Source organism: Saccopteryx bilineata, chromosome 2 (assembly GCF_036850765.1).
Source record: "Saccopteryx bilineata isolate mSacBil1 chromosome 2, mSacBil1_pri_phased_curated, whole genome shotgun sequence".
Taxonomy (NCBI): domain Eukaryota; kingdom Metazoa; phylum Chordata; class Mammalia; order Chiroptera; family Emballonuridae; genus Saccopteryx; species Saccopteryx bilineata.
The window spans coordinates 392,008,668-392,033,845 of NC_089491.1; the positions used below are offsets into that span (position 1 = coordinate 392,008,668).

Consider the following 25,178-nt stretch of genomic DNA (forward strand, 5'->3'; position numbering starts at 1 on the left):
ATGCACGTTGTATAAACACACATTACCCCAAGGAAGAGCAATTCATATTCGAGCTGGTCTTAGAAATAAGGGGAGTTATCCTACTGGAGGGACGGGATTTCCAGGGAGAGCCAAGTCCAAGGGGTCAGACACCCATAAATGAGATCCATCATCAGCCTGCGTGAAAAATTTAGAGAAGTGCCAAGGTGAACATAGGGGCACCAGGGAGGGTATTGGGGTGTCTGGAAGTGGCTTGGGCAGTAGTGTAGCGGGGGTGGGCAAGGGGGTCTGTCATGCCCCGGGCGCCACATGGTTTCCAAGACAAACAAGAAAAGCGTAGTAGAAGCATAGTTAGGAGGGGGGTGGGGGGGCGCCAGTTATGTTCGCTATGCCACTGGGCTTGGGCACAACCGCACAGGACTGGGGGTGCCTACCCAGGCATCCTCTGCATTCTGGGGAGCCTTTCAAGCCTCCGGAACACAGAAGGGCCACGTTTCTCTTGTGTCTTAGAAAAGTCCCCTCTGACTACAGAAAACGCTTGCAGAGTTGTAAACTAAGCAGGAAGTCTAATGGGGAGAGAAAGCCATAATCCAGAGTCTAAATTAAGCCAAGAAGTTTAAAGGCTTTGAGAGACATCTTGGAGGTTCCCTTCAGGGGTGTCTGGAGAGGTGGCTGTCCTTGCCCATGTCCACCACCACAAACCTGCCGTTACCAGCGAGCACAACACCCCGGCTAGCTCCCTGATTCCAGGAAGAGACCATCTCAAGGCTGGGGGGCAGCAGGTGAGGGCGAGGGGAGCCCAGCCCCAGAGTCATGAAGATTCAGCCATCCAGAGGAACCAGTAACTTGGCTCAAATGTTTCCAAAACAGTCAGTCATGAGAAAATATTTATTTATGTTTGCCACCGACATTCCCGAGGGCCCCCGGGCCAGCAGGTAGGGCTGGAAAGATGTCCAGGCTCTGTCCTGCTGGCCACCTTCTGCATCAGGGCCGTCAATGGGACTTGAGGAGCTGCAGTGGCAGATGGTCTTCCTCCAAGGCACTGTCCTCCCCGGGTTGGGAGGCCAGGACAGGGTTCTTCTTGCTGCCTGTCAATGGGATGGGGAGGACTGTGACTGGCCCTTGGGGTGTGTCCCCAGGAGGCAGGAGGCCCCCACCCTGAAACCACATCACACCCTGGTGGACATCGAGGGACCCTGAAATCCCCAGCAATCCCTCTCCTCGCCTCCCTCCTCCCACAAGCACTTCCTGACCCCCAGCCATGAGCCAGTGGAGGGCCCCTCCCAGGAGCTTCAGGTTTCTGGAGGTGACAGGCTTTGGCGTTAGAAACCTGAACACGCCAGACTTGCTGGAGAGCTGCAGGGAGGCGGGATTTGGGTGCTCAGAAAGCTCATAGGAGAGAGGGGATCCAACCCCTAGGGGAGGTGGCAGCCTTGGACACCCAGAGGACCAGGAAAGGCACTTCTGACAGAGAGAAGAGCCAAGGAAAGCAAAGAAGAAGGAGCATTGAAGAGGGACTGGCTGTCACATGGAGAGATGCGTGGGCAATGGATGGGACAACAGCTTTGATCACTGACCTCCATGCGGAAGAGTTTGGCCTTCCAGGCGGGGGCGGGGGAGGGGGGCATTGTACAGTGTGGGCCGTGCATAGTTTTCGTCTACATGGAGATATTGGAACTGGAGTGGGCTAAACTCGGAGCGGAAGGACATATCTGGAGGTCGGGGTGCAGGCTGAGCGGCCCTGTAGTAGTGCAGAGTCAGGAGGAGTGAGGGGTGGGAGGAAAGGTCAAGGGGCTGCCCGTGGGGTTCTGAGCCCACTTGGCACCAGAATGGGGGACCGGGGGAACAAGAAACCCTCAAGGCCTCCCACCTGGATGAGGATGGGGTGGAGTTACATGGTACCTGGAAGGGCATTCCCAAAGCTGTTCCTGTTTGGAACGTCCAGTTGGAAGCCTCGGCAGGCCGTGGGGTGTGGGGATTAGGGTGTGGAATGCTGGAGGCAAGGCCAGGAGCAAATCTACGTGCGCAGCTTGTCGGGGAAGTGACAGGGCAGCAGGATTCGGAATTCAGGGACACACAGAGAGGGTGGGCAGGAAACCCAGCGGTGTGTGAGGGCCTTGGGAAAGCAGTGAGCTTCGGAGCAGGAGGCCAAGGCAGTCCCCTGCACGAGGGTCGCGGGTGGCACGAGAGGCTGTTGTGGGAGGGGTTGGGACAGAGACAAGCAAGCAGAGTCTGTTTGAAAGTGAATAATAAAAGAGAGCGGGAGAGGTCACGGATGAGGTGGGAGCTACTGAGGGTTCCAGAAAGAATGTGCTATGGCGAGAGCTCATTCTCGGAACAAGGCTCTGGGGGGGAGGTAGGAGTCTCTCTTGGTGGGAGGAAGCAGAGTGGGGGACCAGAGGGGCTGTCACCACACTGAAATGGAAAGGAGGCCAGCCATGAGAGGTGTGAAGGGCTCCTTCTCGGAGGTAGGGGTGCTGGAGGTGGGAAGAGGCTGAGGGCTCGCGCAGAGAGGGGGAAAGCCCGGGTGCTCGGGTCAGCAAGGCTCGGGACAGAGCCAGTGGGGCGCAGAGAGATGCCATCTAAGCGATGGGATGGGTCTGGGGACATCCCTGACTGGTTCCCCTGCTGGGCCTCCGGGCTCAGCCCAGGCCTGGCACATGAATGGGCAAAGGGTGTCATGAACTAGAGCCTGCCAGGAGGAGGGGAGGGGATGGAGACGCAGGCGGTGAGGACAGGGTGAAAGCCTCCGAGCTCTGCCCAGGCCCGCGGAGGGGAGAGAGGGTGGAACGGACAGAGGAAAGCACCGTGGGAAGGGGTGCAGGTCCTTTAAATGAGGCAGCCGGGGGGTGGCCCCCACCGGGGACCTGCCCCAGACTCTGCACGGCCGTGTGGCCACACGGACACACACGCCCTCCGTCTGCTCCGCGGTCACTCACCGGGGACGCCCGGCTGGGACCTGCCCCAGACTCTGCACAGCTGAGTGGCCACACAGATACATGCGCCCTCCGTCTCTCCCCGCGGCCACTCACCAGGGACGCCCGGCTGGGACCTGCCCCAGACTCTGCACGGCTGTGTGGCCACACAGACACACGCGCCCTCCGTCTCTCCCCGCGGCCACTCACCAGGGACGCCCGGCTGGGACCTGCCCCAGACTCTGCACGGCTGTGTGGCCACACAGACACACGCGCCCTCCGTCTCTCCCCGCGGCCACTCACCTGGGACGCCCGGCTGGGACCTGCCCCAGACTCTGCACAGCTGTGTGGCCACACAGATACATGCGCCCTCCGTCTCTCCCCGCGGCCACTCACCAGGGACGCCCGGCTGGGACCTGCCCCAGACTCTGCACAGCTGTGTGGCCACACAGATACATGCGCCCTCCGTCTCTCCCCGCGGCCACTCACAGGGGACGCCCGGCTGGGACCTGCCCCAGACTCTGCACAGCTGTGTGGCCACACAGATACATGCGCCCTCCGTCTCTCCCCGCGGCCACTCACCAGGGACGCCCGGCTGGGACCTGCCCCAGACTCTGCACAGCTGTGTGGCCACACAGATACATGCGCCCTCCGTCTCTCCCCGCGGCCACTCACAGGGGACGCCCGGCTGGGACCTGCCCCAGACTCTGCACAGCTGTGTGGCCACACAGATACATGCGCCCTCCGTCTCTCCCCGCGGCCACTCACCGGGGACGCCCGGCTGGGACCTGCCCCAGACTCTGCACAGCTGTGTGGCCACACAGATACATGCGCCCTCCGTCTCTCCCCGCGGCCACTCACAGGGGACGCCAGGCTGGGACCTGCCCCAGACTCTCCAGGGCCGTGTGGCCACACAGACACACGCGCCCTCTGTCTGTCCCCACGGTCACTCACCGGGGACGCCCGGCTGGGACCTGCCCCAGACTCTCCAGGGCCGTGTGGCCACACAGACACACGCGCCCTCCGTCTCTCCCTGGGGTCACTCACTGGGGACGCCCGGCTGGGACCTGTCCCAGACTCTGCACGGCCGTGTGGCCACACAGACACACGCGCCCTCCGACTCTCCCCGCGGCCACTCACCGGGGACGCCCGGCTGGGACCTGCCCCAGACTCTGCACGGCCGTGTGGCCACACAGACACACGCGCCCTCCGACTCTCCCCGTGGCCACTCACCGGGGACGCCCGGCTCTGCAGGCTCCTCGCACACGGTTGGCAGCATCTGCTCCCAGGCGGCCCAGTTCACTTCCTCCACCCTGCGGGCAACAGAGCAGCTCTGAGGCTGCCAGGGGCCACCAGTGCCCTCGGCGCTACCCCAGCGTGGAGGCCTGGCCCCTCCGTGGGTGGCCTGAGCAGACATTCTGGTGGACGTGGGGACTGCAAGGAGGACGGCGTGTCTCTGCCCTGCTCCTCAGGACGCTGGCCCGCACACTGCTCCCCCTGACCCTGCCCTTGCAGCCATCCGCCCAGTGCCCTCTGAGCCTGGTGCCCACATGGAGGGATAAGTGTCTGTCCCTTCAGGCAGCTCACAGCGACCTGGGTGCCCCGAACATCCGGAGAACGGTTTAGATCGGGCGTGGCTCCGTGTGCTCAGCCAGCCCCAGGCCTGTGAGACCCAGCACCTCCGAACTCACCTGCCCAGGGCGGGCTGAGTCCCTTGGCACTCCTAAGCCCTGCCTTTCTCAGCAGCCCCGCTCCGGACAGCTGTCCCTGGCTTTCAGACGCGCTGGGCAGGCTTTCACCGGCTGCCCACCCTCCCCTGCCCCTCCCTCACCGGAAGCACCAGCGCTCGTCGGGGCTGCCGTCGGGCCTGGTGCCAACCGTCAGCTTCACGCCTGTCCGCTGCTTCCTCCTCCTGCACCACCAGTAGCCTTTCTCCATCTCCAGGACAGAGATGGCTTTCTGGGGACAATGGACACATCAGACAGCGGCCGGCCGGGGCGCCACGACACGCCCCTTACGGGAGAATCCCAAGTCCCCAAAACGTGCAGGTTGGAACTGGCTCTGACGTGTGGGGACCTGCGTGGGGTCATGCCCTCAACCCCTCTGACTCCATCTCCTCACTTACAGGCTGAGGACGAGGTACCTAGTGTTTGGGGGACGTCGGCCTGGAGAGACCGCTCAGCAATCACCTGCGATTGTGTCATTGCATGTCCCGGGATTTCACACCAGCCAGGTGCAAAAGTTCATTTGCCTGCCCCGCACACAGTCGGGTGGGGACAGAACTTTGCAGGTGAGGACATGAAGTCTCAGAGAAGACCAGGGGCTGACCTGAGGTCAACAGTGCATTGGTGACACCGTCCAGTCCCGGGGTGAAGCTCTCTGACACAGACTGCCCAGACCTGCACCCAACCCTCCCCCTTCCCAGGTCAAGCTGCTGTGGCTTCGGCCACAATAGGCGGTGTCTTTCTCAGCCGCCGGTTTCAGGGATCTCTGGTCCTCCAATGCCCCCAAGCTGACCAGCGCCAAGAATGCACAGCCTGCCTGCCTCTCCCACCAAACCAACCCACTGAACTTATGGTGAACAGGCCCTGGCCAGGTGGCTCAGCAGTAGAGTGTCAGCCTGGCATGTGGAGGTCCTAGGCTTGGTTCCTGGTCAGGGCACACAGGAGAAGCACCCATCTGCTTCTCCACCCCTCCCCCTCTCCTTCCTCTCTGTCTCTCTCTTCCCCTCCTGCAGCCAAGGCTCCATTGGAGCAAAGTTGGCCCAGGCGCTGGGGATGGCTCCTTGGCCTCTGCCTCATGCACTAGAGTGGCTCTGGTTGCAACAGAGCAACACCCCAGATGGGCAGAGCATCGCCCCCTGGTGGGCGTGCCAGGTGGAGCATGGTCAGGCATATGGGGGAGTCTATCTCTCTGCCTCCCTACTTCTCACTTCACAAAAAAAAGAACACATATGGTGAACAGTGAATGGGGGGGGGGTCTACGTGAGGGCCAATACGTCTTCTCTGCTGTCCAATGAGAACTGAAGACTGTGCCTAGCCCCATAGTAGGCGCTCGAAGAAATAATTATTATGATGGCGGTAACTAACACACTGAGCACGTACTGGGTGCCAGACACTCACTGATCGAAGGGATTGAGATATATGAGCTTATTCAGCCGCCCCCCCCCTTTTTTTGAGAGAGAGAGAGAGAAAAAAAAAAGAGAGAAGAGAAGCCTCAACTCGCTGTTCCACTTAGTTGTGCAGCCACTGGTTGCTTCTCATAGGTGCCCTGACCGGGTGGCCTCAGCACGCCGGGGCGCTCCACCTGCTGCGCCACGGGCCAGGCGCCTCGCAGGAACCCTTCGAAGGAAGTTGTGGAGGATGAACACCCCGACGAGAGCGAGGCCACCCAGGTCCCGGACCTGCTCCTCACTGGACCCAGACCTGGGAGGGGGAGGGGCCGGGGGAGGGGAGGGGAGCCTCCCAGGGGTACCTGCAGCTTCCAGATGCTCCAGCTGTCGGTGGCGACACTGTTGACGGTCTCGTTCATGAGGGCAATGAGCATGTTGAGAAGCAGGATGTAGGTGAGCAGCACGTAGGCCAGCAGCAGCAGCAGCACCACCCCGCGGAAGCGCAGCTGGTCCTGGAAGGCCAGCTCCCCCATGCCGATGGTGAACTTGAACAGCTCCAGCGAGGCGTCCATGATGCCGTCGTACGCCGCCTCGCCGCCCTCCTCCTCCGCCTCCTGGCCTGCCCCCGCCCCCTCTGTCTTGGTGGCGTTAGACCGTGTGGGGCCTCGGGCCTCCCGGCTCAGGCTCACCAGGGCTGTGGGGCAGGGCGGAAGGGGGTCCTCCCTCAGCCTGAGGGGTCCAGCGGGCGGACTGGGGGGGTCTACAGGGCGGGCAAGGGGCGGGCAGGGGCCAGAGGGGAGCTTTTACCTACAGCGAAGCCGAAGAGGAAGACTAAGTAGACCAGGAGGAAGCGGAGCAGGTCCCGCAGGATAACCTAGAAGACACGCACCGGGAGCTGGGGGTTGGGGCGGACCACCCACCGGGACCCCTGTCCCCTGCCGTGGCCCTGAGCACGGATTCCCGTGTACCTACCGCACACAGACACACATACACGTGTGTGTGTGCAGGCACGGGGCTCTGTGAAGCTACACTGAGCCCATGGGTCTTGTCAAAGTCTATCTCAGATCACATCATTTTTCTGCTTAAAGCCCTCCAGGCTCAAAGGAAAGAGAGGAAAGAGTTACCATGTGCCCCAGTGCTGCCACATCCGGGTGTGTGTATACCCAAAGGAATTGGAGGCAAGAACTCAAGGAGATACTTGGACACACCATTGCGGATAGCTACTTTGAAATCCTCTAGTATGTGGGACCCCTTTCCTCCTGCATCTTGGGCCTGGGAGTACCAGCATCATCCCCAACACCAGAAGGGGGGAACCACCCACGTGTCCCCTCATGGGCGAAGGGATGAACAGAACGTGGTCTCTCCACACCGTGGGATATTCTTCAGTCTAAGAAAATGAGGCCCTTCTGACACTTGCTGCAGCACAGAGAAACCCTGAGGACATCACTCTAAGTGAAATAAAACCCACAGCAGAAGGACACATGCTGTGCGATTCCACGTCTGTGAGGTACTTTCTCACCGAGACAGAAAGGGGGTGGGTGCCGCGGGCTAGGGGAGGGAAGCGGGGAGGTCGTGGTTAATGGCTGCCGAGTGGCAGTCAGTCTGGGACGATGAAAGTTCTGGAGATGATGGTGCTGATGGTCGCACAGGAATGCGAAGGTGCTTAATGCCCCCGAAGAGTACACTTAAAAAATGGTAAATTTGGCCCTGGCCGGTTGGCTCAGTGGTAGAGCGTCGGCCTGGCGTGCAGGGGACCCGGGTTCGATTCCCGGCCAGGGCACATAGGAGAAGCGCCCATTTGCTTCTTCACCCCCCCTTCCTCTCTGTCTCTCTCTTCCCCTCCTGCAGCCAAGGCTCCATTGGAGCAAAGATGGCCCGGGCGCTGGGGATGGCTCCTTGGCCTCTGCCCCAGGCGCTAGAGTGGCTCTGGTCGCGCAGAGCGAAGCCCCATAGGGGCAGAGCATCACCCCCTGGTGGGCAGAGCGTCGTCCCTGGTGGGCGTGCTGGGTGGATCCCGGTCAGGCGCATGCAGGAGTCTATCTGACCGTCTCTCCCCGTTTCCAGCTTCAGAAAAATATATATAAAAAAAAAAGGTAAAATTTTGTTATATATGTTTTACCACGACTTAAAAAAAAATTCTTTTCAAGCCTCCTGGGCCTCCACACCATTCCCAATGGCCAACCACCACTCCCGAGCACACACACCACAGCTCCGCCCCCCCCTCAGCCTCCCAGCCTCCGCGGTCTGTCTCACGCACTCTGACCTTGTTCTGACTCCTGGCCTCTTTCTCTCTCTGCTGTTCTCTCTGTGTCCCCAGTGCCTCTGCCTTGAGTCAGGGCTGAGTCCTTCTTCCCAGTCTCCACTGACACTTCTTGAGCGAAATCTGTTTCCCAGACCACCTCATCTAAAGCACCCTCTGTCCATCCTGGTCATTCTCCCTCACCTATCACGCTGTCCTATGGATCTCCTCCATAGTATCTAGCGGTCTGCAAGGTTCTCATCTGTTTTCTCAGGGTTTCCACGTCCCCTACCAGAATGCCATCTTCAAAAGGGCGGGAATTGGCCCTGGCCGGTTGGCTCAGTGGTAGAGAGTCGGCCTGGCGTGCAGGAGTCCCGGGTTTGATTCCCGGCCAGGGCACACAGGAGAGGCGCCCATCTGCTTCTCCACCCCTCCCCCTCTCCTTCCTCTCTGTCTCTCTCTTCCCCTCCCACAGCCACGGCTCCATTCGAGCAAAGTTTGCCCGGGCGCTGAGGATGGCTCTGTGGCCTCTGCCTCAGGCGCTAAAATGGCTCTGGCTGTGGCAGAGGGACGCCCCAAGATGGGCAAAGCGTTGCTCCCTGGTGAGCATGCCGGGTGGATCCCAGTCGGGCGCATACGGGAGTCTGTCTGACTGCCTCCCATTTCCAACTTCGGAAAAAAAAAAAAGAGCGGGAATTTATCTATTTTGTTAGTAAACAAAATAGTGTATCTGCAACACTTGGGACAGGGCCTGGCCCATTGAGTGTGCTTCCTCAACATTTGTCGAATAAATAGCCTGACCTGTGGTGGCGCAGCGGATAGAGCATCGACCTGGAGGTCGCCGGTTCGAAACCCTGGGCTTGCCTGGTCAAGGCACATGTGAGAAGCAACTATACTAGTTGGTGCTTCTTGGTCCTCCTTCACCCCTTTCTCTCTCCTCTCTCTAAAATGAATGAATAAAATCTTAAAAAAAAATTTTTTTTAAAAACATTTGTCAAACAAACAAATAAATAAATAGACAGATAAATAGATAAATGCAGACGCATTCCTCTGCCCAGATGTCCCCGGGCGCGGGCACATCAGGGAGCCTCTGTGCACAGTTTCTGCTCCCTCCGTGTGCAGAGACGCACGTGCTCCCGCCTAGACGCCTGCAAACACTCACACGCAGGTATCTGTGTGCCCGTGCCAAGCGCGGACCCCTGACACACCCACACTCCTGCGTGCACTCAGCAGGCATCTGGGTCCGTGTCGCACACACGCGTGTTCTTCTCTGCCCAGGTGAGCTGTGGGAGATGCCAGCTGCCTGCCAAGGCCATGAGGAGCCCCGGCGCTGGGGTGTGGCGTCTACCCCACCCCACCCCACCCCAGGGGCAGCGGGGCACCCCGGCAGCCCCTCACCTTCTGGATCATGACGCTGTAGATGCCCGTGTGCTGAAAGCCGCGGGTGTAGTACAGCAGGTTCAGCCAGCCCAGCACCAGCGAGGACACGAGCAGAGGCAAGTACCACTCCACAGCCAGGAAACACAGCACCTGGGACAGCACCGTGAGCAGGGCCTGGACCAGGCTGGGGAGGGGGGGCGTCCAGGTCAGTGGGCAGGCCCCTTGGCAAGGCATCCTCAGCCCCCACTGGCCAACACTGGCCACCACGGCCTCCCCCGCCCCTGCCTGTCTTGGGCTAGACCCACCTCCCCACCAGGCAAGTTCTTTAACCCTATGGGGCGGGGTTCCCTCCCTGGGGGATGGGGTCACAGCAGCCACGCCCAACTCGTAGAGCATTTGGGAGCATTCTGTGAAACAGGAGAGGAAGAGGTCAGGCTCCCCTGGTGCCTCGTGAGGGCTCAGTAAGTGAGGTACAAGGACAAGAGCATGGAGAGCCCCACGGGGCTCCTGAGCCCGGCCTGCCCTCCGGGCCCAACCCCCTGGAGGGGACTCCCTGCCTGGGCTCCTGCTCTACAGCCCTCTTTGCCACTCCCAGGCCTGAGATGCAGGAGGAGGGAAGGGGTCCCACATACTAGAGGATTTCAAAGTAGCTGTCCACAAAGGAGGTCCAGATGAACAGGCGGCGTCTCCAGAAGTACCACAGCTGTGGGGGGGGAGGGGGTGTGAAACGCGCTCCCCAGACCTCGACGCAGCCCTGCTGCCCACCCCCCCAGAGCCTGGGCCAGGGCTCCCACCGTGCCTCCTGCCTTCTGGCCATGATGGGACCGGCTTTGACCTTTCAGAGGGGCTGGTGAATTTTGCCAATAGCTGAGAAAGATTAGGACACTGTTTCCAGAAAGTGCGGCCACCCACAGACACCCAGGCGATGGCAGGGGCCTCCCCAGAGGAGGAACTCCTACGCTGGCTGCGTATGGTCAGGGGGCAGAAGGCCGCTCCCTTCCCTCCCTCTCTCTGGCTCTCCACGGAGCACCCAGTACTCCCGCCATCCTGGGTCCGCTGCCCTCTCTGGGACAGCCTCAGCACCAGCCTGTCTCCTGCAAGCCTGCAGCATCTTCCACCGCAGCGGCCCTGCTGGAGGAGGCTGAGCCCCACCTGCTCCCGGGATGCCTCAGCCCAGGGACCTGGGGGCGGGACTTCCAGCTCAGTTCCCTGGGAGCAGAGCGGACACAGCCTTGGAAGCCTCGGAGCCCTTTCCTACCCCCACGGGCACCCCGGAAGGCAGGGTAGGGAGGGGATCCAGCTCCAGCTGGGGAGACCTCCCACCGCCCAGACGCAGGTCCGTTTCCCCATAAACAAAGGGACTGGCCCTGGCCGGTTGGCTCAGCGGTAGAGCGTCAGCCTGCCGTGCGGGGGACCCGGGTTCGATTCCCAGCCAGGGCACACAGGAGAAGCGCCCATTTGCTTCTCCACCCCTCCCCCTCTCCTTCCTCTCTGTCTCTCTCTTCCCCTCCCGCAGCCAGGGCTCCATTAGAGCAAAGATGGCCCGGGCGCTGGGGATGGCTCCTTGGCCTCTGCCCCAGGCGCTAGAGTGGCTCTGGTCGCGGCAGAGCAACGCCCCGGAGGGGCAGAGCATCGCCCCTGGTGGGCGTGCCGGGTGGATCCCGGTCGGGTGCATGCGGGAGTCTGTCTGACTGTCTCTCCCCGTTTCCAGCTTCAGAAAAATACAACAACAAAAAAAAACGGACTGCGGTTCACTCGCTCTAAGGTTCCTTCTCTCAGAGCTCCAGGTCGGCTCCTGGGTAGGCTGGGAGCCCCATGGACGGGGGTGGGGTAGGGTGGAGCCCTTACCTGGCCCATGAGGAGGTAGATCCCCCCAAGCAGAATCAGGATGTGGCCCAGCAGCAGCATGGAGTTTCCAGCGGTCACTTTCATGGGATGTGAGGCCTGGGAAGAGACACTGAGGTAGAATGGAGGGTCCCCGCCCAACAGCCCATTCTCTGAAAGCCAGAGCAGAGGGCCCAGTCTGGGTCCTGGCGACGGAGAGGCCACTCGGAGCAGCAGAAGGAAGGCACGCTCCACAGGGCAGGACTCCTGGATCCCCGTCTGTCAGTGTAGCAGTTGTGAGCCTGGGATCAGGAGCCAGGCGGTGGCGGGGCAGGCTCCACCCCCACCACTTCCAGCCTCGGTGAGACCTTCCGAATTACTCAACCTTTCTGTGCCCCCTCCCCTCACCTGCAACCTGGGGATAATAGGTCATCATCCCAGGCCCTGGCCAGGTGGCTCAGTGGGAGAGCATCAGCCCGGCGTGTGGAAGTCCCGGGTTTGATTCCCGGCCAGGGCACATAGGAGAAGCGCCCATCTGCTTCTCCACCCCTCCCCCTCTCCTTCCTCTCTGTCTCTCTCTTCCCCTCCCGCAGCCAAGGCTCCACTGGAGCAAAGTTGGCCCGGGCACTGAGGATGGCTCCATGGCCTCCGCCTTAGGTGCTAGAACGACTCTGGTTGCAACAGAGCAACGCCCCAGATGGGCAGAGCATCACCCCCTGGTGGGCGTGCTGGGTGGATCCTGGTCGGGCGCATGCGGGAGTCTGTCTGACTGCCTCCCCATTTCAACTTCAGAAAAATACAAAAAAAAAGTAGTTCATCATCCCAGAGGGTTGCTGTGAAGCAGAATTAAGTGAGTTAGTCCCCACAGACCACGGAGAACACTTTCTCACGTCTGGATGAGCTGTTGTTCCTGCTGTCACCCACACTGTCACCCGCTGGGGAAAAGCTTGAGTGTCCACACCGGCCATCGGAGCCTCAGCGTTAGCAGGAGTAGGATGGGGCGGGAATCCCTGCTGCCTGCCCCTCCTTCTCCCAGGGCCTTCCAGGAGGCCTCCCCAGGATATGCCCCCCCCGCCACCCCCCAGCCCTACCTCGTCCAGGGCAGGCTGGTAGTAGACAACGGCGGTGAACATGAGCATGTAGACCAGGTAACTCAGGAAGTTGAAGAAGAACCTGGGAACAAGCAGGTCCCATTTCGCCTGCAGCAGCTTGTTCAGAGGCTCCAGAACCACCATCCGGTGCCGGTCCTGGGGCGGGAAGGGGCGAGCCAGGGCACAGTCAGCGGGGCACACGGGGCACCCACTCCTGGTGAGCCCAGCTCAGGGGCTGAGGCAACGGAGCGGAGGGGAGGGAGGGCTCACGGTCGTGGCTGGGGAGAGACCGAGGGCCTCTCCTTCCTTCCGTGCCCACTCTGGCCAACGAGAGGCCCAGCCTCCACGGTAGCTACCAGCACCCTGGTGTGATACCCGCGTCGGGTGGGACAGGAGCACGGTCTGAGTGTGGGCCCGACGGCCAGGGGTCGGGACATGCAGCCACACCCCGACTGGCACAAGAGCAGGGTCCGCGAGTGAGCAGCCCGCACGGCTGACTGTGCAGGGAGCTCTCGGCCAAGACCCTGATGCACACCCCAGCCCGGGCGGGCTCACCGGGCTTCTGCAGTGGAAGGCGATGATCTCCAGCACCGAGTTCTCCTCCCAGCTGTCCACAGAGGTCAGGTCATACAGGGACACCCGGACAGGCCCGTAGCACCACTCGGTGAACTTGCGGGAAAGGCACTGGTGCGGTTCCGAGAACTCCCGCTGCAGGATGTGCCTGAAAATCTGCGGGCCGGTCACGTTAGCTCGGCCGGCTGGGCCGCCTCCCAGCACCGATGGGAGCCGGGGAATACTCAGGACCCTGCAGAGCGGCCCACTGTCTCCGGAGCTGCGGCAGACACGTGCACACGCTGCGTATCTGTGGGTCCCTGCGTGCGTGCACTCTTAACACGCACCCACACACGCTCAGTCACAGAGTAGACACCCCCACATCCACATACACCCAGGCCTGTCAGCCAGACCGGGTCTTCCTTCTTTAGTCCAGCCCTTGGCCTCTTTCACGGACGGACTCCTCGCATGGTAGAGGGACCCCCAACCCCACGGTCCCTAAGACTCCCGAGATCAGGAGCTATCGGTTACATACATGTGTGCCCTTTGGTGGTCAGAGTCCAGAGCAGGCAACCGAGTAGAAAGGGGTACTAGCCGTAACAGGTGAAGGAGGAATTTGGTTTCACAAATGAGAAAGGGGGGAGGGGTTGGGCTGGACCGGGGAGCAGCTTCTCTGGGCCCCATGGCCACGCCTCCAGAGAGAGAGAGAGCAGAGGGGAGTTCCCACAACCCAGCACCCCTGGAGGGCAGGAACGAAACAGCAAAACTTCTGCTTCTGTTTGCTTTTATCTTGGCCTTTCAATATGTGCTAAGCTTCTCTCAGGGCTTTGTAAGCTGCACAGTTGTGTAGCCATGAAGCCAACCCTGACAATAAGGAGAAGACAACTGCTAAGCCATAGGGAAAAGAATGTTGACTCTTGATACAAAAAAGACTTTCAAGTCTTAGGCATTCAAAAGGAAATTTCAAAAGTCTGGAAGAATATATGAATGTGGAATACACACGTGTGTACACACGCACACAAAGTTATAGCTACCTAACCTCGCAGAAAGATTAAGTAATAGCAAACTCTAAAGGAAAGCATAATTCAATTTGTGTAGCTAAAAATGGAACAGTTCTGTGTGGCAAAAAACAAACAAAAAAAAAACCCCCATAAAAATCTTTTAAATTTTGAACTGGGAGAAAAATTTTGCACCTGTTATAGTAAACAAAATACTCATATGTTCAGTATAAAGGGCATCTAACAATCAAGAGGAAGAATAACTAATAACAAGTAGAATAGAATAGCTAAGACTATGAGAAGACTGTCTCCTAATTAGGAAACCCAAATGACTTAAAAAAAAAATCCCTGTGTTTCATTGAAACCTGTATAATTTTATTAACCAGTGTCACTATAATAAATTCAATTTAAAAAATGAAAATAAGATGGAAAAAAAATCCCTGGGTATTATAATGTAATATATCAATCAGTTTAGTAGTTCGGATATAGTTTTATTTATTTATTTACTTATTATTATATCTTGAGAAGCGGGGAGGCAGAGAGACAAACTCCCACATGTGCCTTGACTGGGATCCACTCAGCAAGCCTCTACAGGGGAATGCTTTGCCCATCTGGGTCTGTTGCTCTGTTGCTTGGCAACTGAGCTATTATATAGCACCTGAGGCAGGGGCCATGGAGCCATCCTCAGTGCCCAGGGCCAACTTTGCTCCAATGGAGCCTTGGCTGTGGGAGGGGAAGAGAGAGAAAGAGAGAAAGGAGAGAAGGAAGGGTGGAGAAGCAGATGGGCGCTTCTCCTTTGTGCCCTGACCGGAAATCGAACCCGGACTTCCACACGCCGGGCCGACGCTCTACTACTGAACCAACCAGCCAGGGTCCAGATACAGTTTTATCCATAAACACACATATTAGAGGTACATGCTGAAAGTGTTCTTACCATTGGAAGTGTTCAGCTGAAAAGTGAGGAGACCACTGATCTAAACCACCACCCCAGGCTCTTTCTGCAGAGACCTCCCCGTGAGCCCAGCTGCTTCCTGGGAAGGTGGGAAGGGGCCGGCCACTCACCTCCATCTTTCCCTCCTTGGCAGCCAGCTTCAGGGGCGTGAGGCCCTGCAGATTGGGGATGTCCTCCAGCCGCACGGCGGGGCAGAGGCGGGCCCCGGCTCGGAGGAGCCCATCGTACATGTGGGTCACCAGGGCGCTGTTCTCCGCCGAGTTGTCTGCGATCATCACCAGCGCATGCAGGACCGTGTTGCCCAGCGAGTCGGGAGCCTGCAGGCTGGCAGGCTGGTGTGGGTTCTCCAGGAGGTAGGTCACCACGTCCCACTGGTTGGTGCATGCCGCCAAAGAGAGGGGCAGCTCGCCTGGGGGCCGAGGGGGCAGCTTGGGCCTCGGGCCTCCCAGCTTTCGCCTGCCTACTCCTCCCGGTCCTTGGACAGTCAAAGCCAGGCCTCCTCAAAGCCGGTTAGGCGCCCACGGGAAAGGACGGGGCACTGCCTCAGGGTCCTGGGCCCCATTTGGGGCCGCTGCGCCTCCCCCTATGCTGGTGGAGGCCACCATGTTGGTTCTGGCGCCAGCGGGAAGGGAGCCGAGCTCGGTACCGTCTCAGGGTGCAGAGCAAGGGCCAGCCACCCGGGCCTGTCTCCCCTGCCTCTTTCTCTTCTTCAGCAGAGCCTGGGCCCCTTGCTGCCTGGCGCAGACACCCTTCAGCCAGGCCCTGCCTGGGTGACCCTTGTCACACGTCACTTCTAGCAGCCGTTCCCCAGCCCCGGTCCCGGCTTGGGTATGTGGTGAACCCCCGCCCCGGCCAGACACAGGTAAAAACATCTCTTAAAGAGAAACATGTCAGCAGGTGGCCTAGGGGTTCGAAGCACGGGGCCCCAGGGACAGACAGACTGGTTGCTAAGGGCCAGCTTGGCCACCCACGACCGGCGTGACCCACCCCCACCCCGCCTCTGCGGCCTCCCTGGAATCAAGGACCCCTCACCGAAATAGAAACAGGTCCCGCGGCTCTTCCTCTGGAAGAAGCGGCCGCAGGCCCGGGCGTGCACATCGGCGCCGTTCTCCACCAGCAGCTGCACGCACTGCAGGCTCCTCTTCTCCACGGCAACGTGCAGGGCGCTGTGGCCGCGGTAGTACTCGTCTGTGCACTGGGCATTGACCAGGGGCCGGGGGTTGCCGGAGGCCCGGTCGATCTGCAGCAGCGGCAGGATGCAGGCGTTGGCGCCGTCGCGAAGGTTCAGCACGGCCTTCATCAGGCACGTCTTCCCCGTGGAACCCTCTGCGGGAGGAGGGGCGGGGCGCGGCACAGGCGCGCTCAGGCCTCAGGTGGTAGGCGCAGTGAGCCCAGGCTCCCCAAATGCCCTTGGGAGGACAGAAAAAAGATGGCCTCCCCTGACCGCCCGGGGGGGGGGGGGGCTCGACCACCAGGTGGGAGATAGAGGCTCCTAGATAAGTACCCTTTCCGCCCTAGAACTTGTTCCTAAAACTTCACGTCAGACGTGCGGCCTTCGGAGCAGTTCTCTGCTAAAGTGTCTTCACCCCCTGGCCTCTCGCCAGCTCAGGGTTCCTCACGGAAAACGGGAATGTGCCAGGGTCATTGTCAGGAGGAGATGGAATTATATCAGTAAAAATGCTTAGCCCGTAGAGGGCCTGGTGCACACACGACATGGAGGCCAAAAGCTACAAACAACCTAAACAGCCACCGATAAGAAATTAGTTAATGAAATGATGGTTAAGTCTCAAAAATGGAAAACTCTGCAGCTATGAAGTGACTGAGTTAGTGGTATTTACCGTATTTTATTAAATATTTTTAACACACCATTTGGTTCAGAATATTTTTTTTCTTATTTTCCTCCTTAAAACCCTAGGTGTGCCTGACCAGGTTGTGGCGCAGTGGATAGAGCGTCGGACTGAGATGCCGAGGACCCAGGTTTGAGGCCCCGAGGCCCCGAGGTCGCCAGCTTGAGCGAGGGCTCATCTGGTTTGAGCAAAAGCTCACCAGCTTGAGCCCAAGGTCGCTGGCTCGAGCAAGGGATCACTCGCTCTGCTGAAGGCCTGCGGTCAAGGCACGTATGAGAAAGCAATCAATGAACAATTAAAGTGTTGCAATGCGCAACGAAAAACTAATGATTGTTGCTTCTCATCTCTCATTCCTGTCAGTCTGTCCCTGTCTATCCCTCTCTCTGACTCTCTCTCTGTCTCTGTAAAAAAACAAACAAAAAAATAAAAACAAAAAACCCTAGGTGTGTCTTATGGTCAGGTGCATCTCATGAAGCGACAAATCCAGTCTACTGAAATGGAAAGTGCCACAGAACGTAGTGAGTTGGGGGGAAGCACATTACACATTGTGGCATGACCCCACTTACATAAATATATACCTAACATCTGTATTTTAAAGGTTTGAAACTGTCCCAAATCATGAACGTGGGTCCAGGATGACAGAGACACCTTTTACCCTCAGCTTGATACATTTCTTGACTATTTGAATCTTCTAGAATGCACTAGTTATTTTTCTCATTTATTTACTTTTTTTTTTTTTTTTTTTTGTATTTTTCCGAAGCTGGAAACGGGGAGAGACAGTCAGACAGACTCCCGCATGCGCCCGACCAGGATCCACCTGGCAAGCCCATCAGGGGCTACGCTCTGCCCACCAGGGGGCGATGCTCTGCCCCTCCAGGGCATCGCTCTGTCGTGACCAGAGCTACTCTAGTGCCTGGGGCAGAGGCCAAGGAGCCATCCCCTGCGCCCGGGCCATCTTTGCTCCAATGGAGCCTTGGCTGCGGGAGGGGAAGAGAGAGACAGAGAGGAAGGAGAGGGGGAGGGGTGGAGAAGCAGATGGGCGCTTCTCCTGTGTACCCTGGCTGGGAATCGAACCCGGGACCCCTGCACGCCAGGCTGACGCTCTACCACTGAGCAAACCGGCCAGGGCCTATTTACTTATCTTGATTTTTTTTTTTTTTTTTGTATTTTTCTGAAGCTGGAAACGGGGAGGCAGTCAGACAGACTCCCGCATGCTGTGCCCGACCGGGATCCACCCAGCATGCCCACCAGGGGGCGATGCTCTGCCCCTCTGGGGCGTCACTCTGTTGCGACCAGAGCCATTCTAGCGCCTGAGGCAGAGGCCATGGAGCCATCCCCAGCGCCTGGGCCATCTCTGCTCCAATGGAGCCTTGGCTGCGGGAGGGGAAGAGAGAGACAGAGAGGAAGGAGAGGGGGAGGGGTGGAGAAGCAGATGGGTGCTTCTCCTGTGTGCCCTGGCCGGGAATCTAACCCAGGACTCCTGCATGCCAGGCCGACGCTCTACCACTGAGCCAACCGGCCAGGGCCCTTATCTTGATTTTGAGAGTACCTTTATTGAAGCTGCGGGCAGTGACACAGGAAGGGCTTAGAATAGAAGCAGCAGCAGGAGAGAGCCAGGCGGGGCTGCCTGGGCTTTCTAGAGAGTCATAGAAAAGGAGACCTTGGAGACGGGTTCAGGGGGTCAGCCCTTCACGAGCTGCTGCTGCCCACGGCTCCCCTGGCTGCAAGTCTCATGTCTGTGGGGGAAGAGGAGGGGGAAGGGAAACGTGCAGACCTACTCCCTGGAGGGAGAGCGCACCACAGGTTATTTTTCTAATCAGCTGAAATAATAAAGGTATTTAGATTTGGGGCAAAAAAAATGCTCTGCTGCGGGTGAAGTGTATGATATGTGCATTATACTTCAACAATGCTGTTATTTTAAAAGAGAAAGGGAGGGAGGGAGGGAGGGAGGGAGGGAGGGAGGGGAAAGGAAGAAGGGAAGAAGGGAGAGAGGAAGGAAGGAAGGAAAGGAAGGGAGGGGGAATGCATTGAGGATGCCCACAAGTTCGGCTGGGGTGGTCAGGAGCCAGTGGGGTGGGTGGACGTGGTAGGCGCAGCAGAGACAGTAAGGGAAGCAGAAGCCCTTGGCCCTCTCAGCAGGGCTACCCTGCAGTCATTTGGCAGGAGGGCAGGCAGCTAAGCACATTCCCCCTTAAAAGAAAAAGAAGACACCAGCCCCTTGTCTCCTGAGCATGGCCAAGCACCCCCACCCCCCAGCCAGCACGGTCTGGGCCCAGCCGGCAGGACACGGAGCCCTGGACAGAGCTCACCTGTGTACTCTGAGTCAGTGAGGTACTTGGACAGAGCTCACCTGTGTACTCTGAGTCCGTGAGGTATTTGCTGGTACGACGCAGGTACTCCGGCAGTCCAGCCAGGTCCTCGGGGACACCCCGGGCAACCACACCGAAGAGCCGGTCACGGTCGAAGCGGTTTGGGTCCTTCTGGCTGCAGGAATGAGGTTTGTGACTGATGCTGCGAAAGATGCCACGGGCCCCGCAGAACCAAGGAGACTGCACGCGCTCAGAGCCCCCAGATCGGGGAAGGAGAGGCCGCCTCTCTGCGGCTCCAGGCATCGCAGATACTCCCCAGCCTCGGGGGCTTGTCATTTGCTGGGTGCCTTGATGATCTCCAGACAGGGTGGATTTCAGCATAGGAACTTGTCATGGCCCCTGACCTGGGGTCCCGGTCAAGACAGGGTGACAGGAGGTGCCCACAGACTGTCAGGGGCTGCAGGCATCACCTGTCTCAACAAGGAAATCGAGAAAGGCCCTTCGTCTTCTCGGAAACCATTTGTGGACCAAAAATGGAGTCTCTGCACCTTGAACTTTCACTTCAGCCCCGGGAATCAAGAATCGCTACTTTGCCTGACTGGGCGGTGGTGCAGTGGATAGAGCATCAGACTGGGATGTGGAAGACCCAGGTTTGAGACCCCGAGGTCTCCAGCTTGAGCGAGGGCTCATCTGGTTGGAGCAAAAGCTCACCAGCTTGAGCCCAAGGTCGCTGGCTCGAGCAAGGGGTTACTCGGTCTGCTGAAGGCCCACGGTCAAGGCACATATGAGAAAGCAATCAATGAACAACTAAGGTGTTGCAATGTGCAACTAATGATTGATGCTTCTCATCTCTCCGTTCCTGTCAGTCTGTCCCTGTCTATCCCTCTCTCTGACTCTCTCTGTGTCTCTATAAAAAAAAAAAAAAAAAAAAAAAAAAAAAAGGTCTTAGCCGGTTGGCTCAGTGGTGGAGTGTTGGCCTGGCGTGTGGGAGTCCCGGGTTCGATTACCAGCCAGGGCACACAGGAGAGGTGCCCATCTGCTTCTCCACCCCTCCCCCTCTCCTTCCTCTCTGTCTCTCTCTTCCCCTCCCGCAGCCAAGGCTCCATTGGAGCAAAGTTGGCCCGGGCACTGAGGATGGCTCCATGGCCTCTGCCTCGGGCACTGGGGTGGCTCTGGTTGCAGCGGAGAGGTGCCTCAGACGGGCGGAGCGTCAACCCCTGGTGGGTGTGCCGGGTGGATCCCCGGTCGGGCGCATGCGGGAGTCTGCCTCCCCATTTCCAACTTCAGAGAAATGCAAAAAAAAAAAAAAAAAAAAAAAAAAAAAAAAAATCGCTCCTTTCTCTTTTAGACAAACAAGGAAATAAAATCATTTTCCCAAAGCCCCGTGGCGCAGAGCCCAGGGCTCCCACGGGGCCTGTCTAACTAACTTCAACCCTGACTCCTGACCCCAAGGAGACTCTAGGCCAGGCAGACAAAGGTTTCTCAGAGACGCATGGGCCGGGCACGAAAACGTATCAGATGTGCACCGGGGTTTTACTGAGAAGACATATTCCAGGAAAGGCCCCCAAAGGGAACTTACATTTCCTCAGAATCTGGCCACCTCTGGTTTCAAGGAAGGGAAGGAGGAGCCTCTCCTGGACATGTCACTATTCACAGAGACAAGCTCGTCGCTGGGGCTTCCGGCACCATGACCAGCAGATAGAAAGGGACAGACCAAGGGGACTATTGGACATTTGGGGGGACCCTCAGGTCCTAGATTCACAACTTGGGGAGAATGAACCAACCAAGAAAGGGCTGGCCACTCTGATCAGTGAGGGGGATGGTAGGGGTCAGCTGTGTTTTAGCCACATCCACAGGACCGAGAGGGCCGGACCCCGCCCCCTCCACACCGGGAAGCTGCGTATCTGCCCGGCCTGGCCAGACATACCGCCCTCCGCCCAGCAGACCGTGTGGCCGCAGCATGACCAAGAGGGCTCTGTGGCTGCCTGCAGGAGTCCCGTGGAGACTCCAGCCAGGGGAAGTATCTGTTTGGAAAAGTACTTCCTTTTCGCAGGGTGACCTCACCGTCTTGGGGAAGAGGAGCCCCCAAAGGGCACGGACTGAGACCCCCCCCCCAAGGGCATCAAGAAGCCCGTTCTTGCAGGCATCCTCTCCTGCCCTGGTCTGCACCTGTGTGGTCCTCCCGCACAGATGGGACAGGGGCTCTGGGCTGGGAGGCCAGGGCTAGTGGCCACATCCCGGGCCTGAGGATGAAGGAAGGGGCTTCGCTGGCAGCGTCCCCCCCCCCCAGACAGTGAGGATTCTCCTGGTCAGGCCTCACTCTGGGGGGTGGAGGGGCAGGGGAGAGCCAGGTGCACCCCCCCATACACTCCCCGCAGGAGTGTGCTCACGCAGCCTGAACTGGTAGAGATCACAGGGAAATCCCAGTGAAGATGACCCCCAGCGGAAGCCTCCCGCCCGCAGTCCCCAGAGTCTATATACATCCCCCGGTTGGCAGGTTCAGCCTAGGAGCAGAACCCAGGAAGTCCTGGGACACCTGCAGGTGTCCTTGACTCTCTTCTTGGGCTGCAATGAGGATCCTGCCACCCTCTGTCACTGGGACCATGACTAGGAGGGGGCCAGAGCATACGCAGGTCAGTGGAATACTTGGAGCTGGAAGAGTATTCCTTATATAGAAGAACGTGACCTCAGAAGGCAGAAGGCCAAGAATAGGAAGGTTCTGGAAGGAGCAAGCCCAGACAGCAGAGCAGAGTTCAGCCCGTAGGGCAGGGAGCTATGGGAGCCGACTGAGGACCTGCAGGCTATGGGGGAAGGGCGCCGTGTGGCTGCCAGGCGCTTGCTCTGCTGGGAGGGAAGGGGCCCCGACCCCCGGGCCGAACCCCATTCCTGCCTCACCTGGGCCCTGCTCCCTTTCGGTAGTTGATGTTCACTTTTATCTGAGGGGAGAAGTTCTGGTCCTCGCCTTGGAACGGGGACTCCATGGGGGGCGGCAGGTCCCCACCACCCAGCTTTCCTTTGTCGGCACCAGCGCCATCTTCCGGACCCACGTCGGAGGTCTCCAGCCTGAAGGCAGGGGGGCTGGAGGGCGAGGTCATCCTGAAGGGTGAGGGCTGCTCTGTCTGTCTGGAACCTACGGAGACCAAGACGTCAGAGGCCCCTCCCTCCCAGCCCCGGGTTGGGGCAGGGGGTGTGGCTGAGGGTGCAGACAGAGGGGTTCAGGAGCTTGAGGGCATGCACTTAGACCCACACACTGTGTGGGGTTCAACCAGTGGGGCCGGGGGCCGGAGGGGGGGTGCTCAGAGGAAGGAGGAAGGCCGAGGGGGAGGAGAAAGGGAGAGGTCCCGGAGTGAGGACGGCAGTGTCCTGGAACAAGGACCCAACAAGTCTGCCTCTTCCCCATGGTCTCACAAGAAGGGGCCATGGTTGTCCCCAACTTTCCCTCTAGGACACTTCCTTATACTGAGAAGCCCCAGCCGCTGGGGGCGGGGGGGGGGCAGCAAGTGTTTGCACCAACAGCACAACCCTTTCTTTTTTTTTTTTTTTTTTGTATTTTTTCTGAAGCTGGAAACAGGGAGGCAGTCAGACAGACTCCCGCATGCGCCCGACCGGGATCCACCAGGCATGCCCACCAGGGGGCGATGCTCTGCCCATCTGGGGCATCGCTCTGCTGCAACCAGAGCCACTCTAGCACCTGAGGCAGAGGCCATGGAGCCATCCTCAGCGCCCAAGCCAACTTTGCTCCAATGGAGCCTCGGCTGTGGGAGGGGAAAAGAGAGACAGAGAGGAAGGAGAGGGGAAGGGTAGAGAAGCAGATGGGCGCTTCTCCTGTGTGCCCTGGCCAGGAATCAAACCCAGGACTCCTGCATGCCAGGCCGACGCTCTACCACTGAGCCAACCGGCCAGGGCCAGCACAACCCTTTCTATATGTGACATTTTGTCCAGTGGCTGGTATTCACAACAGATAAAGGTTCAGTAGTGGGGGGTGTGTGTGTGTGTATGTGTGTGTGTGTGTAGGAACAAGTCCCTCAATCTCTCACCACAGAAGGGGTGCTGCCCTGGGGAAACCGTTGGAAAACCACTGCTCTGTCAAACCCCTCATTTTGCTGCCAGGACAACGAAAAGCTCAGAAAAGGGAAGTCCCTTTCCCAGAGTCACTACCTGCCAGCAGAGACCCGGCTAAAACCACCTCGCTCTGCCATGATGTTCGTTCCTCTTCAGTTCTTAAAATCCTTTGGGGCCCCGTCTACATTCTCAGTCTGACTCATCTCGGAAGACACTGAATGCCACCCCTCCGAGCTGCAGGGTCCCTTCCGGGCTTCAGAAGGGGAGGGAGGGCCCCCCAGGCTGCGGGCTGCTGACGCCCCCTCGGCTCTGGCGGATCAGCAGCCTCACCGCAGGCTCTCCCCCGCGGGCGCTGGGAGCTCAGCTGACAGTCCCATCGCACCCTCCCGAGAACTGAAACCACAGCTTCTGCACAGCAAGCAGTGCGCCACAGCCAGGACGGGTGGGGCTGGAAGTCCTATGCTCCCCCCACCACCACCCCAGTCGGAAGAAGAAAGAAAGAAAGGAAAGAAAGAAAGAAAGGAAGAAAGGAAGGAAGGAAGGAAGGAAGGAAGGAAGGAAGAAAGGAAGAAAGGAAGAAAGGAAGAAAGGAAGAAAGGAAGAAAGGAAGAAAGGAAGAAAGAAAGAAAGAAAGAAAGAAAGAAAGAAAGAAAGAAAGAAAGAAAGAAAGAAAAGCAGAGGTGGGTGGAGAGACAGCGGGGTGGGGAGGGAGGCCAGGGAGCGAAAAACGCATGGGAATGGGAAGGGAGAGGTGGGGATAGGCGGGTGCCAGGGCCCGGGCCCCTCTCCGTCCAGCCTTAGGCCCCCACAGCCCTGGGGAGCGTGGCTGGGGAACTTTTCCACAGAAGCAGGAAGACCTGGCTGCGGTCCTTCCATCCTTCTGCGCGCCCTGGGCGTCCCTCTGGGGACAGCCACCATCTAGCCTGACGCATGTCCTCGCCGCACCCCGTTCTGCCTCCCTGGCGGGCCCCACGCCCGCACCTCAGCAACAGCTGTCCATCCAGCCCCCAGCCCTTCGCGCCGGAGCCCCCAGCCGCCCTGGCCCGGGTGGGGGTGGGGGGACGGGGGAGAGGGCAGGGATGGCGTCCAGCGGGCCGGGCACCGGGGGCGGGGGACCCCTGCGCACGCAGACGCACGGAGCCCACCCCTGCGGAGTGAGCCCCGACTTACCCCGCACCGCCGAGCTAGGGCGTGACAGCCGCTGGCCGCGGGCCCCGGGCGTCCCGAGCGTCTAGGCGGCGGGGCTGCGGGAGGAAGTGAAGCCGGGAGGGGCGGCGGGGCTGACAGCCGGCGACCGCAGCACCTCCCCGGGCTGCGCCTCCCCTGGCTGGGTCGCTCGGGGCTCTGGCTGCAGGCGCTCCGCACCCTCGGTCGGCTCGGCCAGCCCGCCTGGTGGGGTGCAGGATCGGAGGTTAACACCCCCGTCCTGACTAGCCGGCCACCACCGGGGACTGCTCATCTGGACCACTGGCCACACCCTGGCCCTCGTGGGGACACGCCCAGCCTCCCCACCCCCACTCCTGCCGCCTAGCCACGGAGGCCATAGATGGGGGGGGGGGCAATCACAGGCAACCCTTGGGTGCTGGCTGGTGTCTTACCTCTGCTGGAAGCTGGCATGGGTGGAGGGGTCTTGCCCCAGGGCACTGGCATCTACCCTCCCCTTCCTCACCACATGCCTCCCAGCAGCCATGTGGCTCCCACTGGGAATTGGTGGACCCATCACTGGCAGAGAGGGCAGATAAGGGTGGCCCCAGGGGAGAGCGAGAGGAGGGGAGGGGAAGGGAGGAGGGGAGGGGAGAGGAGAGCACAGCACCTGATGCTAGAAATGCACCCTACCAGAACGTTCGCATCTCCTGGGGCTTCACCCAAGGTCCCTAGCCAGGGGCCCAGAGAACCCCAGTCTTCCCCTAGTTAAAGG

At 59.4% G+C, this 25,178-nt stretch overlaps 1 protein-coding gene across 3 annotated transcripts; it reads right to left on the reverse strand.

Annotated features, from left to right (window-relative positions):
- Positions 1-676: 676 nt before the first annotated feature.
- TRPV2 (transient receptor potential cation channel subfamily V member 2) lies at positions 677-24,971 on the reverse strand. Of its 3 annotated transcripts, XM_066264322.1 has the most exons (16): positions 24,859-24,971; positions 24,431-24,649; positions 22,094-22,328; positions 19,240-19,373; positions 16,075-16,368; positions 15,153-15,451; positions 13,096-13,269; positions 12,541-12,696; positions 11,474-11,569; positions 10,258-10,328; positions 9,644-9,809; positions 6,814-6,880; positions 6,369-6,700; positions 4,726-4,853; positions 4,128-4,207; positions 677-1,067 (listed from the first exon to the last, which is right to left on the reverse strand). In XM_066264322.1, the coding sequence occupies exons 3-16, from the start codon at positions 22,291-22,293 to the stop codon at positions 973-975; spliced, it is 2,292 nt and encodes a 763-aa protein (XP_066120419.1). In that variant the 5' UTR covers positions 22,294-22,328; positions 24,431-24,649; positions 24,859-24,971; the 3' UTR covers positions 677-972. The 3 variants fall into 3 exon arrangements, with proteins under 3 accessions (XP_066120419.1, XP_066120418.1, XP_066120420.1); XM_066264321.1 differs by lacking the exon at positions 24,859-24,971 and having other exon boundaries at positions 24,431-24,721; XM_066264323.1 differs by lacking the exons at positions 677-1,067; positions 4,128-4,207; positions 4,726-4,853; positions 24,859-24,971 and adding an exon at positions 6,117-6,235 and having other exon boundaries at positions 24,431-24,721.
- Positions 24,972-25,178: the final 207 nt, after the last annotated feature.